The following is a 14,925-nucleotide window of genomic DNA, read 5'->3' as shown; positions in this document are numbered from 1 at the left end:
CACTGCCAGCATCATGTTACACAGAATGAAGGGAGGTCAGGACAGCTAGGTTGGGCAGACAGTAAAGTATTCGATTGTTCTTACCTTGTTCTAAGTGCTTTCTGGGTATCCTTGAAACAATAAGAAGATTTAGAAGCAAGCTAGCACATATCCTATGGAGCCAGATTTTTTTTTTTTTTTTTTTTCTGTAGAGACGAGGTCTTGCTATATTGCCCAGGCCTGTAGCGATCCTCCCACCTCAGCCCCCACAAAATGCTAGGATTACAGGTATAAGCCATCATGCCCAGCGTGGAGCCAGATTACTATTACTGTTTGTTTTTAAATAAAGACAATGCATATGTGCTAGGTATCTTGATATTCACACTTTACAAAATTTATTTTGAAGATAAAACCTATATGTATGGTACTTAATTCAGAGTTATAAAGACACCATCCCCCAGCCACCCAGTTCTTCTCCATATGTTCTTCTGCACTTGTCTTTTTCATTTAGTATGTGTCTTAGAGGGCATTCTATAAATATTCATACAAATTTGTCTTCTTCTAATGGATATGCCTGAATTTATTGAACTATTCTCTCATTGATGGACATTTAAGCTGTTTGTTTTTGTTTTTTATTTTTATTTTTATTTTTTTTTGATAGAAGGTCTTGTTCTGTCGCCCAGGCTGGAGTGCGGAGGCCTAATCTAGTCTCACTGCAACCTCCGCCTCCGGATTCAAGGAATCCTCCCACCTCAGCCTCCCTAGTAGCTGGGTCTAAAGGTGTGCGCCACTACACTCGGCTAATTTTTGTATTTTTAGTAGAGACAGGGTTTCACCATGTTGGCCAGGCTTATTTGTTTATTTTTTATTTTTTATTTTCTCTTTCGCTAATACAAACTGTACTGCATTAATCATCATTGTACATTGTACATATACGTCTTGGGACTTGTAAGGGTGTATTTCAACAAAAAGAATTCCTAGAAGCAAAATAATTAGATCAAAGGATATGTAGATTTTTCTTGGTTGGTTGAACATTTTAATAGATGTTGCCAAATTTCCTCTGAAGAAGTGGCACCAATTTAAATTTCCACCCGTAGACATGAGAGTGCCTTCTTAGGAGCACATCTTTTTTACAAGTAGTTTGACTTCTCTTAAACTCTTCCGTCTTCTGATTTACAATATTAATAGATGTTCTCATCCTAAGAGATAGTGTAGCATGGTGGGGACAATTGAGTTTTACTTTTTATTTATCTAGTAATTGATTAGAATAAAATTCCTGGCCGGGCGCAGTGGCACACGCCTGTTATCTCAGCACTTTGGGAGGCCAAGGTGAGCGGATCACCTGAGGTCAGGAGTTCAAGACCAGCCTGGCCAACATGGTGAAACCCCCATCTCTACTAAAAATACAAAACTTAGCCGGGCGTGGTGGTGGGCATCTGTAATCCCAGGTACTTGGGAGGCTAAGGCACAAGAATCACTTGAACCCAGGAGGTGGAGGTTGCAGTGAGCCGAGATCGTGCCACTGCACTCCAGCCTGGGCGATAAAGCTAAACTCAGTCTCAAAACAACAAAACAAAACATAGAATAAAATTCCTGACTCTTGGATTTTTCTCATTAATATGCTAGGGAGTGTGAAATTTTGCAAAGATCATAGGATTTGGAATGAGCACTGGGTTCAAATGCTGACTGTATTACTTCCTAACTAACTGTACTATCCCCTTCCCATGTCTACTTTGTTCTCTCTTTGAGGCTGTTTCTTGATCTATAATAACCATCTAACAAAGTTATTGTGAAGATGAAATTAGATTACATGTGTAAAATCCTTATTTTAGTGCCTTTCAAATAGTTTGCACTTATAAATGTTGTTCCTCCCTTCCTATAAATGTGACGTAAAAGCTAACAAAATCAACAGTCTCATTCTAAACTTAATTGCTTCTTTTTTTTTTTTTTTGAGACAGGGTCTCACTCCCATCACCCAGGCTGGAGTGCAGTGGCACAATCACAGCTTATTGTAGCCTCTACCTCCTAGGTTCAAGCCATCCTCCCGCCTGCCTCATCTTTTTACTTTTTGTAGAGATGAGGTCTCACTGTGTTACCCAAGCTCATCTTGAACTCCTGGGCTCAAGCAATCCTCCTGCCTCGGCCTCCCAAAGTGCTGGAATTATAGGCATGAGTCACTGCACCTGGCCTTAATTGCTTCTTCTCAGGATCTTAGCTGGCTTAAGTAGTTGAGGGTTATGTGACCCCTGATCATTGTGAGAGTCAGACTTCATCAACGAATCATGTCTTTTTGCAGCCATCATCATCACGGTAGTTCCATGATTCCAGTTTGGGAGATGAGTTTATTTGGTGTGTCTGCCCCTTCTTCCTCACAACTCATTAGCTTATTTCTCTGCCTCCATAGATGTCATTGTCCCTGAGAATGGAGAACCAGTGGGCACCAGAGAGATCAAATGCTGCATCCGACAGATCCAGGAACTCATCATCTCCCGACTAAATCAGGCAGTGGCTAATAAGCTGATCAGCTCAGTGGATTACCTGAGGGAGAGCTTCGTCGGAACCCTGGAACGATGTCTGCAGAGCCTGGAGAAGTCTCAGGATGTCTCAGTTCACATCACCAGTAATTATCTCAAACAGGTAGAAAAAGAATGATTTTTTTAAAGACATCGTGTCATAGATAACACATGAAACAATCTGCACAAACCCACGCTTCAAGTTAGGCAAGAATTTCCCTTTCAGCTTCTTGAGAATCTTGTTTGAATTTTATTTTGTTTTCCTGTCACATGACCACTGCCTGTAGGAGATGTTGGTGAGCTGTAAAATTGCAGTTAAGTTGACGAATATAGGCCAGGCACAGTGACTCATGCCTATGATTCCAGCACTCTGGGAGGCTGAGGCGGGTGGATCACCTGAGGTTGGGAGTTCGAGACCAACCTGACCAACATGGAGAAACCCCATCTCTACTAAAAAAACAAAATTAGCCCAGCATGGCGGTGCATGCCTGTAATCCCAGCTACTTGGGAGGCTGAGGCAGGAGGATTGCTTGAACCTGGGAGGCAGAGGTTTCGCTGAGCAAGATCACGCCATTGCACTCCAGCCTGGGTGACAAGAGTGAAACTCTGTCTTAAAAAAAAAAAAAAAAAAAAGTTGATGAATGTAAAGATGAGGTAGAAGGGGCTAGATAGTCACAAAATAAATAATCAGCTTAAGTTGACTCTGCATATATATTGAGGGATAAATTTGGAAACCCTGAGTCTGGACTGTATTCTTGAAATAAATATCATTTATTGCATTTTTGAAATAGCCACAGTACTGAGGGCATGTTTTCTTTGGCGGTGTCTCTTTCAGATCTTAAATGCTGCCTATCATGTTGAAGTCACGTTTCACTCAGGGTCGTCAGTTACAAGGATGCTGTGGGAGCAAATCAAGCAGGTAGGGATTATTACTTAGAGCAAGATTTCTAAGCCCCTAGTTGGCTCAAATGAATCCTAGTGATCCCAATAGGAAACAGATATCTAGGATCTTCTGTTAAGGCAGGATGGCCATTTGTTCTGGTTTGTCTGCCTGGGAGAATTCTGGTTTATGCCTATTCTCAAATAATTATTAACATTGTTACCTTGAACTCTCAGAAGTTTTGGGTTTAAATGATTTTTATGTTGGGTATTCTTTGTGAACAATGGAAAAATAGAAAAAAAAGATAAATGATATTTCATGGAGCCGCAAGGCTCTACCATACTAGCTTCTTCATATTTCTTTTTCCCAGCCTAAATCTTTTCTCAGAACTAGGCTTTGTTGTTGCCGGAGGCTGTGAATGTGGTTTCTGTTCTGGAATTTGATCTGGCTCTTATGTAGAGTTATTTACTGACTTCAGAAAGATTATCAGGCACTCCCTGGCACTGAATGTAATATATTGAGGGTTTGTGAGCATGTAAACTAGGCCTGGTGTTCTTTGATGCTTTCTTTGGGCTAGGACCTGATTTTGAGGTAGATGGAATTGGAAAGGCACTTTAGACTTCATATGGCTCCCATCTGATGAGCCTGCTCCTATTGAATGGGTAACCCAAAAAAGGAAGGACACTGGATCTTTGTAGTGGTTCTTGTCTCTCATTCTTCAGTGATCTCGCTGTCTTCATCCTGGTAGATCATCCAGCGCATCACATGGGTGAGCCCACCTGCCATCACTCTGGAATGGAAGAGGAAGGTGGCCCAGGAAGCCATTGAGAGCCTCAGCGCCTCCAAATTGGCCAAGAGCATTTGCAGCCAATTCCGGACTCGGCTCAATAGTTCCCACGAGGCTTTTGCAGCCTCTTTGCGGCAGGTTGGTATGTAGGAAAGGAGATATAACTGCATCAAGCAGAGAAGAGCCTCATCCAGATGGGAATATTTTGCTCTCTGTTCTTCGTGTGTATATGTATGTGTGTGTGTGTGTGTGTGTGTGTGTGTGTGTGTGTGTGTGTGTATAAATCATCAGTATTTTTTCTTCCTAGCCTATTACGTTATAGGAAGTTTTTTCAATAAATTTTTCATGTGGATATTTTCCTAACTCTAGGGAGAATGGAGTGAGCTCAGTTAATTTCTCCCCATTTCACTGAGTGAGGCAAGAAAATACGAGTAGGAATTTTATATGTTTATATAGTATTTTAGCTAAGAACAAATGACAGAAGGTGATGACTTTCCAACTTCTATGTTATTTCATAAATGTTTGACATCTGATTGTCTGCTGGCGGGGGAGTGGGTGTGTCCAGGCAGAGAGTGGATAGATGTGAGTATGCATCCAGGAGGAAAAGTTATTATTTATTGAGTTCACTCTGTGCCAGTCTCTGTGCTAAACACGTTACATGTATCTTGTTTAATTCTCACAATTATCTATATGAGGTAGATATCATTATCCCTGTATAACAGGTGAGGAAGTTGAAGCTAGGGACTTAAGTCATATGTACTTTTTCTGTTTCCCTCCCAGCTAGAAGCTGGCCACTCAGGCCGGTTAGAGAAAACTGAAGATCTATGGCTGAAGGTTCGGAAAGATCATGCCCCCCGCCTGGCCCGCCTTTCTTTGGAAAGCCGTTCTCTACAGGACGTCTTGCTTCATCGTGAGTCTGGTTTTCAAATAAACTGGAGGATGGTTCAGGATACCTGACATTCTTATGTCCAACGTCAGAGAATCCCAGTGTCTAAAGCTGCTTCTTTGCAAAACTGCCTAAACCCTTACTGATGTTTTTGAATTCCTAAAGTCTCGTCCTGCTATTTATATAGTTCAAATAACATGACCAGGCGAGGTGTGGTGGCTCACACCTGTAATCTTAGCATTTTGGGAGGCTGAGATTGGTGGATTGCCTGAGCTCAGAAGTTCAAGACCAGCCTGGGCAATATGGCAAGACCCCGTGTCTACTAAAAATACAAAAATTAGCTGGGCGTGGTGGCACTTGCCTGTAACCCCAGCTACTCGGGAGGCTGAGGCAGAAGAATCACTTGAACCCAGGAGGTACAGGTTGTAATGAGCCAAGATCATACCACTGCATTGCAGCCTGGGTGACAGAGCAAGACCCTGTCTCCAAAAAAAAAAAGAATCTTATAGAGGTTGCCCACCAAGTTCCCATCCCTCCTGCCTTATCTCTGTCTCTGTACCTTATAGGTAAACCTAAACTGGGACAGGAACTGGGCCGGGGCCAGTATGGTGTGGTGTACCTGTGTGACAACTGGGGAGGACACTTCCCTTGTGCCCTCAAATCAGTTGTCCCTCCAGATGAGAAGCACTGGAATGATCTGGCTTTGGAATTTCACTACATGAGGTGGGTCCTGGTCTCATTCATCTCTACAAGAAAGATCCAGAGGAGAATCTAGAAGCCTGGTTTAGATTTTGTACCAAAAGCTACAGCATGGCCTCTCTGTATTTAGGTTTCTGTGTCTAACAGACATGTGCTCCCTTTCAGGCCTTTACTGTCTTTGCTTGCTCTTTCCCCACCATCCTAATTTCTCAGACTCATCATTCCATTTAACTTTTCTTCTTTAGTCCTTAAGCCTTATTGGTTTTTAGAATCCAGGATTCTTCATCCTTGTTGAAGAGGCCATGCTCTGTCTGCACTAAGGGCTCTGTCTACACTGAGGGCTCTATCTGCACTGAGGGCCATTACCTCTGGACCTGTCCTAAGCATGGTCTGGAAATTCTTGTCTCCTACATTCTGGCGTGGCATGCAGAATTAGAGCCCAAGTCTTGTAGCCTAGACCTCTCTTCTTCCCACCAGGTCTCTGCCGAAGCATGAGCGATTGGTGGATCTCCATGGTTCAGTCATTGACTACAACTATGGTGGTGGCTCCAGCATTGCTGTGCTCCTCATTATGGAGCGGCTACACCGGGATCTCTACACAGGGCTGAAGGTAAGGAGAGAGCAAGATCCAGCTGGCAGCCAAATCCACAGGTTCCTTTCTGGCCTCTCATCCTCTCCTGTTTATTCAGAGCTTTTAGCTTTCATCAGAGACTATTGGAGTAATTAGGCTTTATTTCATTTATTTCCAAAAACCCTTAAAGATTTCTCAGCTGGGCATGGTGGCTCACCCCTATAATCCCAGCACTTGGGGAGGCAAGGTGGGAGGATCACTTGAGTCCAGGAGTTTGAGACCAGTCTGGGCAATAGAGGGAGACCTCGTCTCTATAAAAAATTTAAAAGTTAGCTGAGTGTGGTGGCTCATACCTGTAGTCCCAGCTACTCGAGGGGGCTGAGGTAGGAGGATCCCTTGCACTTAGGAGGTCAAGATTGCAATGAGCTATGATCATGCCACTGCACCCTAGCCTGGGTGACAGAGCAAGACCCTGTCTCTAAAAATAAAAATAAATTTAAAGATTTCTCAGAACCTATTTTCACCCCATTATATACCCAGAATATTGCCATTCACCACTCGGACACCTGTGGTGGTAGTAAAAATCTAAACTCCTTAGAAGAGCAGTACAGCTGCCTGTAACTCTGCTCTTCTTTCTCACTTTTGCTGTAAGAGGATAAAGCTAGTTTTTGTTGTTTAGTCAATGGATATTTATTAGTGACTGCTTTGTACAAGGTCCAGCATTAAGCATCATTAGAGGATATCAGAAGGTATAATTGATAGACGCTATTAAGAGAATTGTAGTCAGTGACCATTTCAGGAAGACGTAGAGTTTGAGTTTGACAAATATACCATGATGGGTAGAATTTGGGCAGTTGGAAGGAAGAGGCCATAGCAGGGGGAAGGAACAGCTTAATGCCTAGAGCATTCGAAGGCTGGTAAAGACACTGGGCACATTGGAGCAGCTGGTTCGTTTTGGGAATCAGGAGACATAATGTGCAAAGAGATGTTGGGAACAAATTACATAAGACCCAAAATGTTAAGAATTTCCATAGAATTCAAATTCTGTTATAGACTATGAGAAGCTACTGAAGGATTTTATTTGAGTGAAGGTGAAACCCTCAGTTGGATGTTGAGTTGCCCTTATATAAACCACCAAGAGGGAATTAGAGAGGTTTCTTTTGTCTGTTCCCTACATAGGAGCTGAGTAGAAGGAGAGAAAAGCTGACCTCAGAGTCTCTGAGTAGATCCCTTCTCACAGATTCCTCTTGGACCAGTTTATATGGAGGCTTCCAGAAGTAGGGCAGAGGAAACCTTAGAAATGCTTCCCGGAGTCTTGAGGAATTAATATGATGAAGAAAATGACTCTCCAAGCAGCTTTCCCTCTTCATTTCAGAGGAGTTAAGCATTGTCTGATGCATCTCCACAAGTGAACTAGAGAATGTCCTTTGAACTTTTGAATGAGTGATGTGACATTTTCCAGTATTCAGGAGACCCTGAATTGAAGTAATATGAGTGACTTTGGTATTTGAATCCATAAAACCAAACCTGGGCTAACCAGGCCTGTAAAGCAATGGAAGTAAATCTTCCTAAGGGACCTAGAAATAGTCACTTTGAGCCTCAAGGGCCATTCCAGAATTTGTTCAAATGTTAGAAATGAGCTCATGCCTTAGTTGTTTGGTTCTATCTGCTAGTCACATTTGAGGTTATCCATTTGGTTTAACTGCAGCCTGCAAGGGATTTTATCTGGCTTTGTCTCCTTTACAGCTTGCTCTTCTTTGCTTTTCTTCTGCCTCCCTCTCCTAACTGCTTTTTTCTCCCCCCACCTTTTTTTTTTTTTTTTTTTTTGAGACAGAGTCTTGCTCTGTCACCCAGGCTGGAGTGCAGTGGCACCATCTCAGCTCACTGCAACCTCTGCCTCCTGGGTTCAAGTGATTCTCCTGCCTCAGCCTCCCAAGTAGCTGGGATTACAGGCACCTGCCACCACATCCAGCTAATTCTTTTTTGTGTTTTTAGTAGAGACAGGATTTCACCATGTTTGCCAGGCTGGTCTCGAAATTCCTGACCTTGGCCTTCGTAAGTGCTGGGGTTATAGGTATGAGCCACTGTGCCCGGCTCTTCCCCCTTTTAAAAATGCACTTTTCTGTCCTCATGTGCCTAAGCATAGTCAGTTGAATCGAGGAGTTGCCTTATCATGACAAGCAAGCTCTTTTGTCTCCCCAAGGCTGGGCTGACCCTGGAGACACGTTTGCAGATAGCACTAGACGTGGTGGAAGGAATCCGCTTCCTGCACAGCCAGGGACTTGTCCATCGTGATATCAAACTGAAAAATGTGCTGGTAAGTAAGAGCTGTTTCCCCAAGATTATACTCTACCTCTGTGGCTGAGTGATTTTGGAGGGTACACGTAAATGTAAGTTAGATCCCAAGAAAAGTCCTCACAGAAAGTGTATTAGTCCATTCTCACACAGCTAGTAAAGACATGCCCAAGACTGGGTAATTTATAAAGGAAAGAGGTTTAATTGACTCACAGTTCCACAGGGCTGGAGAAGCCTCAGGGAATTTACAGTTATGGCAGAAGGGGAAGTAAACACATTCTTCTTCACATGGCAGCAACACGAAGAAGTACTGAACAAAGGAGGGTAAAGCCCCTTACAAAACCATCAGATCTCGTTAGAACTCACTATCATGAGAAAAGCATGAGGGTGACTGCCCCTGTGATTAAATTACTTCTCACTGGGTCCGTCCCACAACACAAGGGGATTATGGGAACTACAATTCAGGATGAGATTTGGGTGGGGACACAGCCAAACCATATCATTCTGCCCCTGGCCCCTCCCAGATCTCATGTCCTTGCATTTCAAAACACAATCATGCCTTCTCAACAGTTGTCCAAAGTCTTAACTCATTCTAGTATTAACCCAAAAGTCCAAGTCCAAAGTTTTATCTGAGACAAGGCAAGTCCCTTCCACCCATGAGCCTATAAAATCAAAAGCAAGTTAGTTACTTTCTACATACTATGAGGGTACAGGCATTGGATAAATACATCCATTCCAAATGGGAGAAATTGGCCAAAACAAAGGTGCTACAGGCCCATGCAAGTCTGAAATCCAATAGGGTAGTCATTAAATCCTGAAATTCCAAAATGATCTTCTTTGACTCCATGTCTCACATCCAGGGCACGCTGATGCAAGAGGTGGTCTCCTATGGCATTGGGCATCTTCACACCTGTGGCTTTGCAGGGTACAGCCCACTTCCTGGCTGCTTTCATGGGCTGGCATTGAGTGTCTGTGGCTTTTCTAGGCACACGGTGCAAGTTGTGTGTGGATCTACCATTCTGGGTTGTGGAAGACAGTGGCCTTCTTCTCACAGTTCCACTAGGCAGTGTCCCAGTAGGGACTTTCTGTGGGGGTTCCAACCCCACATATTCTGCACAGCCCTAACGGAGGTTCTCCATGGGGGCTCCACCCCTGCAGCAAACTTATGCCTGGATATCCAGGCATTTTCATACATCCTCTGAAATCCAGGTGGAGATTCCCAAACCTCAACTCTTGATTTCTATGCACCTGCAGGCCCAACACCACATGTAAGCTGCCAAGATTTGGGGCTTGCACCCTCTGAAGCAATGGCCTGAGCTATGTGTTGGCCCCTTTTAGCCACAACTGGAACTGAAGCAGCTGGGATGCAGGGCACCATGTCCCAAGGCTGCATAGAGCAGGGGGGCCCTGGGTCCAGCTCACAGAACCATTTTTCCCTCCTAGACCTCCAGGGGTCATAGGAGGGCCTGCTGTGAAGGTCTCTGACATGCCCTGGAGAAATTTTCCCCATTGTCTTGCTGGTTAACATTTGGCTCCTCATTACTTACGAAAATGTCTGCAGCGGGCTTGAATTTCTCCCCAGAAAATAGGTTTTCTTTTCTTTCTTTCTTTTTTTTTTTTTTTTCTGAGATGGAGTCTTGCTCTGTTGCCCAGGCTAGAGTACAATGGCGCTATCTCAACTCACTGTAACCTCCACCTCCCAGGTTCAAGCAATTCTTCTGCCTCAGCCTCCCAAGTAGCTGGAATTACAGGCACTTGCCATCACGCTGGGCTAATTTTTGTATTTTTAGTAGAGACAGGGTTTTGCCATATTGGTCAGGCTGGTCTCCAACTCCTGACCTCAAGTGATCCATCCACCTTGGCCTCCCAAAGTGCTGGGATTATAGGTGTGAGCCACTGTGCCCAGCCAGAAAATAGGTTTTCTTTTCTATGACATTGTCAGACTGCAAATTTTTCAAACTTTTATGCTCTGCCTCCTCTTCAACACTTTGCTGCTTAGAAATTTCTTCTGGGGTGGGCATGGTGGCTCACACCTGTAATCCCAGCACTTTGGGAGACCGAGGTGGGTGGATCACCTGAGGTCAGGAGTTTGAAGCCAGCCTGGCCAACATGGTAAAACCCCATCTCTACTAAAAATAAAAAATTAGCCAGGTGTGGCACACACCTGTAGTCCCAGCTACTTGGGAGGCTGAGGCAGGGGAATTGCTTGAACGTGGGAGGTGGAGGTTGCAGTGAGCTGAGATTGCACCACTACACTCCAGCCTGGGTGACACATCAAGACTCTGTCTCTAAATAAATAAATAAATAAATAAATAAATAAATAAATAAATTTCTTCCACCAGATACCCTAAGTCATCTCTGAAGTTCAAAGTTCCACAGATCTCTAGGGCAGGGGTAAAATGCCTCCAGTCTCCTTGCATAGCAATGGTGACCTTTATTTCAGTTCCCAACAAGTTCCTCATTTCCATCTGAGACCACCTTACCCTGGACGTCATTGTCCATATCACTATCAGCATTTTGGTCAAAGCCATTCAACAAGTCTCTAGGAAGTTCCAAACTTTCCCACATTTTCCTGTCTTCTTCTGAGCCCTCCAAACTGTTCCAGCCTTTGCCTGTTACCCAGTTCCAAAGTCGCTTCCACAATTTCATGTATCCTTACAGCAGCAGCCCACTCTTGGTACCAATTTACTGTGTTAGTCCATTCTCACGCTGCTAATAAAGACATACCTGAGACTAGGTAACTTATAAAGGAAAGAAGGTTAATTGACTCACAGTTCCGCAGGGCTGAAGAGGCCTCAGGAAGCTTACAATCATGGTGGAAGGAGAAGCAAACATGTCCTTCTTCACATAGTGGCAGCAAGGAGAAGTGCCGATCAAAAGGGGGAAAAGCCCCTTACCTCCCATCAGGTCCCTCCCATGACACACAGGCATTATGGGAGTTAGCAATTCAAGATGAAATTTGGATGGGGACAAACCGTATCAGAAAGTAGTAGAGTTAACAGCATGGTGAAAGATGGTATGTGAGACTTAAAGCTTAGGGAGGAGTTTTATCATAGACTTAGCTGATACTGTGTAAGGTTTTTTCCCCCTACACTGTTTTGAAAAATGTTAAACTTATGGAAGAGTGGTACAATGAAGACCCATATACCCCTCACCCAAATTCATATTCTCTTTTCTCCAAAATGTGCACTCTCTCTTTCTCTCTATACATGCACACACACACACACACACGTGTGCATACTTTTTTGCTGAGCTATATGAAATTCAGTTACAAGGGCAGGCACAGTGGCTCATGCCTGTAATCCGAGCACTTTGGGAGGCCGAGGTGGGTGAATCACCTGAGGTCAGGAGTTCGAGACCAGCCTGGCCAACATGATAAAACCCTGTTTCTACCAAAAATACAAAAAAAAAAAAAAAAATTAGCCAGGCATGGTGGTGCATACCTGTAGTCCCAGCTACTGAGGAGGTTGAGGCAGGAGAATCACTTGAACCCGGGAGGCAGAGCTTGCAGTGAGCCAAGATTGTGCCCTGCACTCCAGCCTGGTGACAGAGTGAGACCCTGCCCCCCCCCCAAAAAAAAGTAACAGAAAACACTTTATTCCTAAGTACTTCATCATGTATCTGCTAAGAAAAAGGATATCGTTCTACATAATCAAAGTGTCATTATTATACCCAAGGAATTTAACATTGATACAATACTGTTATTTAATATGTAATCTATATTAACATTTTTCAGTTGTCCCAAATATGTTTAGTTGCCCTAAATATGGTATGTTTGTTTGTTTGATACAGGATCCAATCCAGGAAATATATAGTATATTTTGTTGTCATGTTTCTTTAGTCTCCTTTAATCTAGAATAGTCTTTCTGCCTTTGAGGAGTCTGGGCCTTGTTATTGCTTAAGGTTTAATCAGAGATATAGGATGAAGACTGAGATGGGTAAATGTACCTTAAATGGTGAGATGGTCATGAACTCACTAGTCCTGTAATTTGAATTGTAAAGAATCTTTCGATCTATTCCTCTTGAAAGTATACTGGCATGTCATTCAGTTGTTTCTGGCAATACTTAAATGATGTATGAAGATGACAGCAATTTAGGGGAAGGGAACAGTCTCCCTAAAATTGACAACCGAAACCTAAAGGCTGATCAATAGCCAAATTAGACAGACTTATTCTCTTCAACCTTTAGGAAAGAAACTACAGGGACTTTAGGAAACTCTCCTCAGCTGACCAGAGGACCTCAACTTTCTGCTCTGGGGTCAGGAGGAGAGTCAGGCGCTGAAGTGTTTCCCTGGTGTCCTTCCATGGACCTGTACTTCCTCATTCTTCCAGGGTTTTTTAGGACCTTCATATGTACCAGGCACTGTGCTAAGCACTGGGGATATAAAGATGAAAACGGCAATCCCTGCCCTCATGTTGCTTATAGTATGGGGAAGAAGACAGTACAGGTTGAGTATTCCTAATCGAAAAATTACAAATCCAAAATGCTCCACGATCCTAAACTTTCTGAGCACTGACATGACGCTCAAAGAGAATGCTCACTGGAGCATTTTGGATTTTTAATTAGAGGTGTTGAATCAGCAAGTATAATGGATATATTCCAAAATCTGGAAAAAAAAATGAAATTCAAAACACTTCTGGTTCCAAGCCTTTCAGATAAGGGATACTCAACTTGTAATGGAATGAACCTGGAGACAGGAAGGTTGGCGGCAGGATTTATGAAGTACAGTCATGCACTGCATAATGACATTTTGGTCAGTGAGACCACATATACAATATAGTCCCATAAGATTATAATGGACTGGCTAGGTGTCGTGGATCACGCCTGTAATACCAGCACTTTGGGAGGCCGAGGCAGGCGGATCACCTGAGGTCGGCAGTTTGAGACCAACCTGACCAACATAGAGAAACCCTGTCTATACTAAAAATACAAAATTAGCTGGACGTGGTGGCGCATGCCTGTAATCCCAGCTACTTGGGAGGCTGAGGCAGGAGAATAGCTTGAACCCGGGAGGCAGAGGTTGCAGTGAGCCGAGATCATGCCATTGCACTCCAGCCTGGGCATCAAGAGCGAAACTCCGTCTCAAAAAACAAAAATAAACAAAAAAGATTATAATGGACTAAAAAATTCCTATTGCCTAGTGACATCATAGCTGTTGTAATGTTGCAGCACAGTGCAATACATGTGTGGTGATTCTTGTGTAAACCTACTGATATAAAAGAATAGCACAATTATGTACAGTATATATTTGATAATAAACAGCTATGTTACTGGTTTATATATTTACTGTACTATACTTTTTATCTTTTTAAACCTTTTAGATACTCTAAAAAGTATAGTACAGTAAATATATAAACCAGTAAGGATAGCCTCGGGCAGGACCTTAGGACGAACTCCAGAAGAAGGTGTTGCTATCATAGGAAGTGACAGCTCCATGTGTGTTATTGTCCTTGAAGACCTTCCAGTGGGACAGGATGTGGAAGTGGAAGACAGTGATATAGCTGATCTTGACCCCATGCAGGCCTAGGCTAATATGTCTGTGTTTTAGTTCTTAACAAAAAAGTTTTAAAAGCTAGAAAAAAAAAGAAAGAAAGCCTATAACCAGCCTAGACAACAGAGAAAGACCCCATCTCTACTAAAAATCAAAAAATTAGCCCGGCATGATAGCATACAACCATAGTCTTTGCTGGTCAGGAAGCCGAGGTAGGAAAATCCCTTGAGCCCAGAAGTTCAAGGCTTCCTTGAGCTGTGATCGTGCCACTGCACTCCAGCCTGGACGACAGAGCACAACCCTGTCTCTTAAAAAAATATATATATATCTATATATATATATATAGATATATATTTGTACAGCTATACAATGTGTGTTGTAAGCTAAGTGTTTATTGCAAGAGTCAAAAAGCTTAAAAAATTAAAAAGTTTATAAAGTAAAATTACAGTAAGTAGAGGTTGATTATTGAAGAAAAACTTTAAAAAATAAATACAGTGTAGCCTAAATATACAGTGTTTATAAAGCCTACAGTAGTGTACAGTAATGTCCTAGGCCTTCACATTCACTCACCACTCACTCACTGACTCACCCAGAGCAACTTCCACTTCTGCAAGCTCCATTCATTATAAATGCCCTCTACAGGTATACCATTTTTTATTTTTTATACCGTATTCTTACTGTACCTTTTCTTGGTTTAAGTATGTTTAGATACACAAATACCGTTGTGTTACAGTTGCCTATGGTATTCAGTACAGTAATACACTGTACAGGTTTGTAGCCTAGTAGCAAAAGACCATACTATTAATATGTAGCCTAGGTGTGTA

The 14,925-nt window shown here is 42.9% G+C and overlaps 1 protein-coding gene across 5 annotated transcripts in view; it reads left to right on the top strand.

Annotated features, from left to right (window-relative positions):
- DSTYK (dual serine/threonine and tyrosine protein kinase) overlaps positions 1-14,925 on the top strand; it is a 72,114-nt gene that overhangs the window by 48,717 nt on the left and 8,472 nt on the right. For 4 of the 5 annotated variants that reach the window (NM_001039949.1, XM_015118274.3, XM_077997638.1 and 1 more), the window contains 7 exon segments: positions 2,384-2,616; positions 3,328-3,411; positions 4,121-4,297; positions 4,940-5,069; positions 5,612-5,768; positions 6,222-6,354; positions 8,519-8,632. In NM_001039949.1, the coding sequence (NP_001035038.1) occupies positions 2,384-2,616; positions 3,328-3,411; positions 4,121-4,297; positions 4,940-5,069; positions 5,612-5,768; positions 6,222-6,354; positions 8,519-8,632 (1,028 nt within the window). 5 annotated transcript variants of the gene reach the window in all.

The sequence above is a fragment of the Macaca mulatta genome, chromosome 1, assembly GCF_049350105.2.
Source record: "Macaca mulatta isolate MMU2019108-1 chromosome 1, T2T-MMU8v2.0, whole genome shotgun sequence".
Taxonomy (NCBI): Eukaryota; Metazoa; Chordata; class Mammalia; order Primates; family Cercopithecidae; genus Macaca; species Macaca mulatta.
The sequence above is the reverse complement of the archived record's forward strand: the minus strand, read 5'-3'. Positions and strand labels throughout refer to the sequence as shown.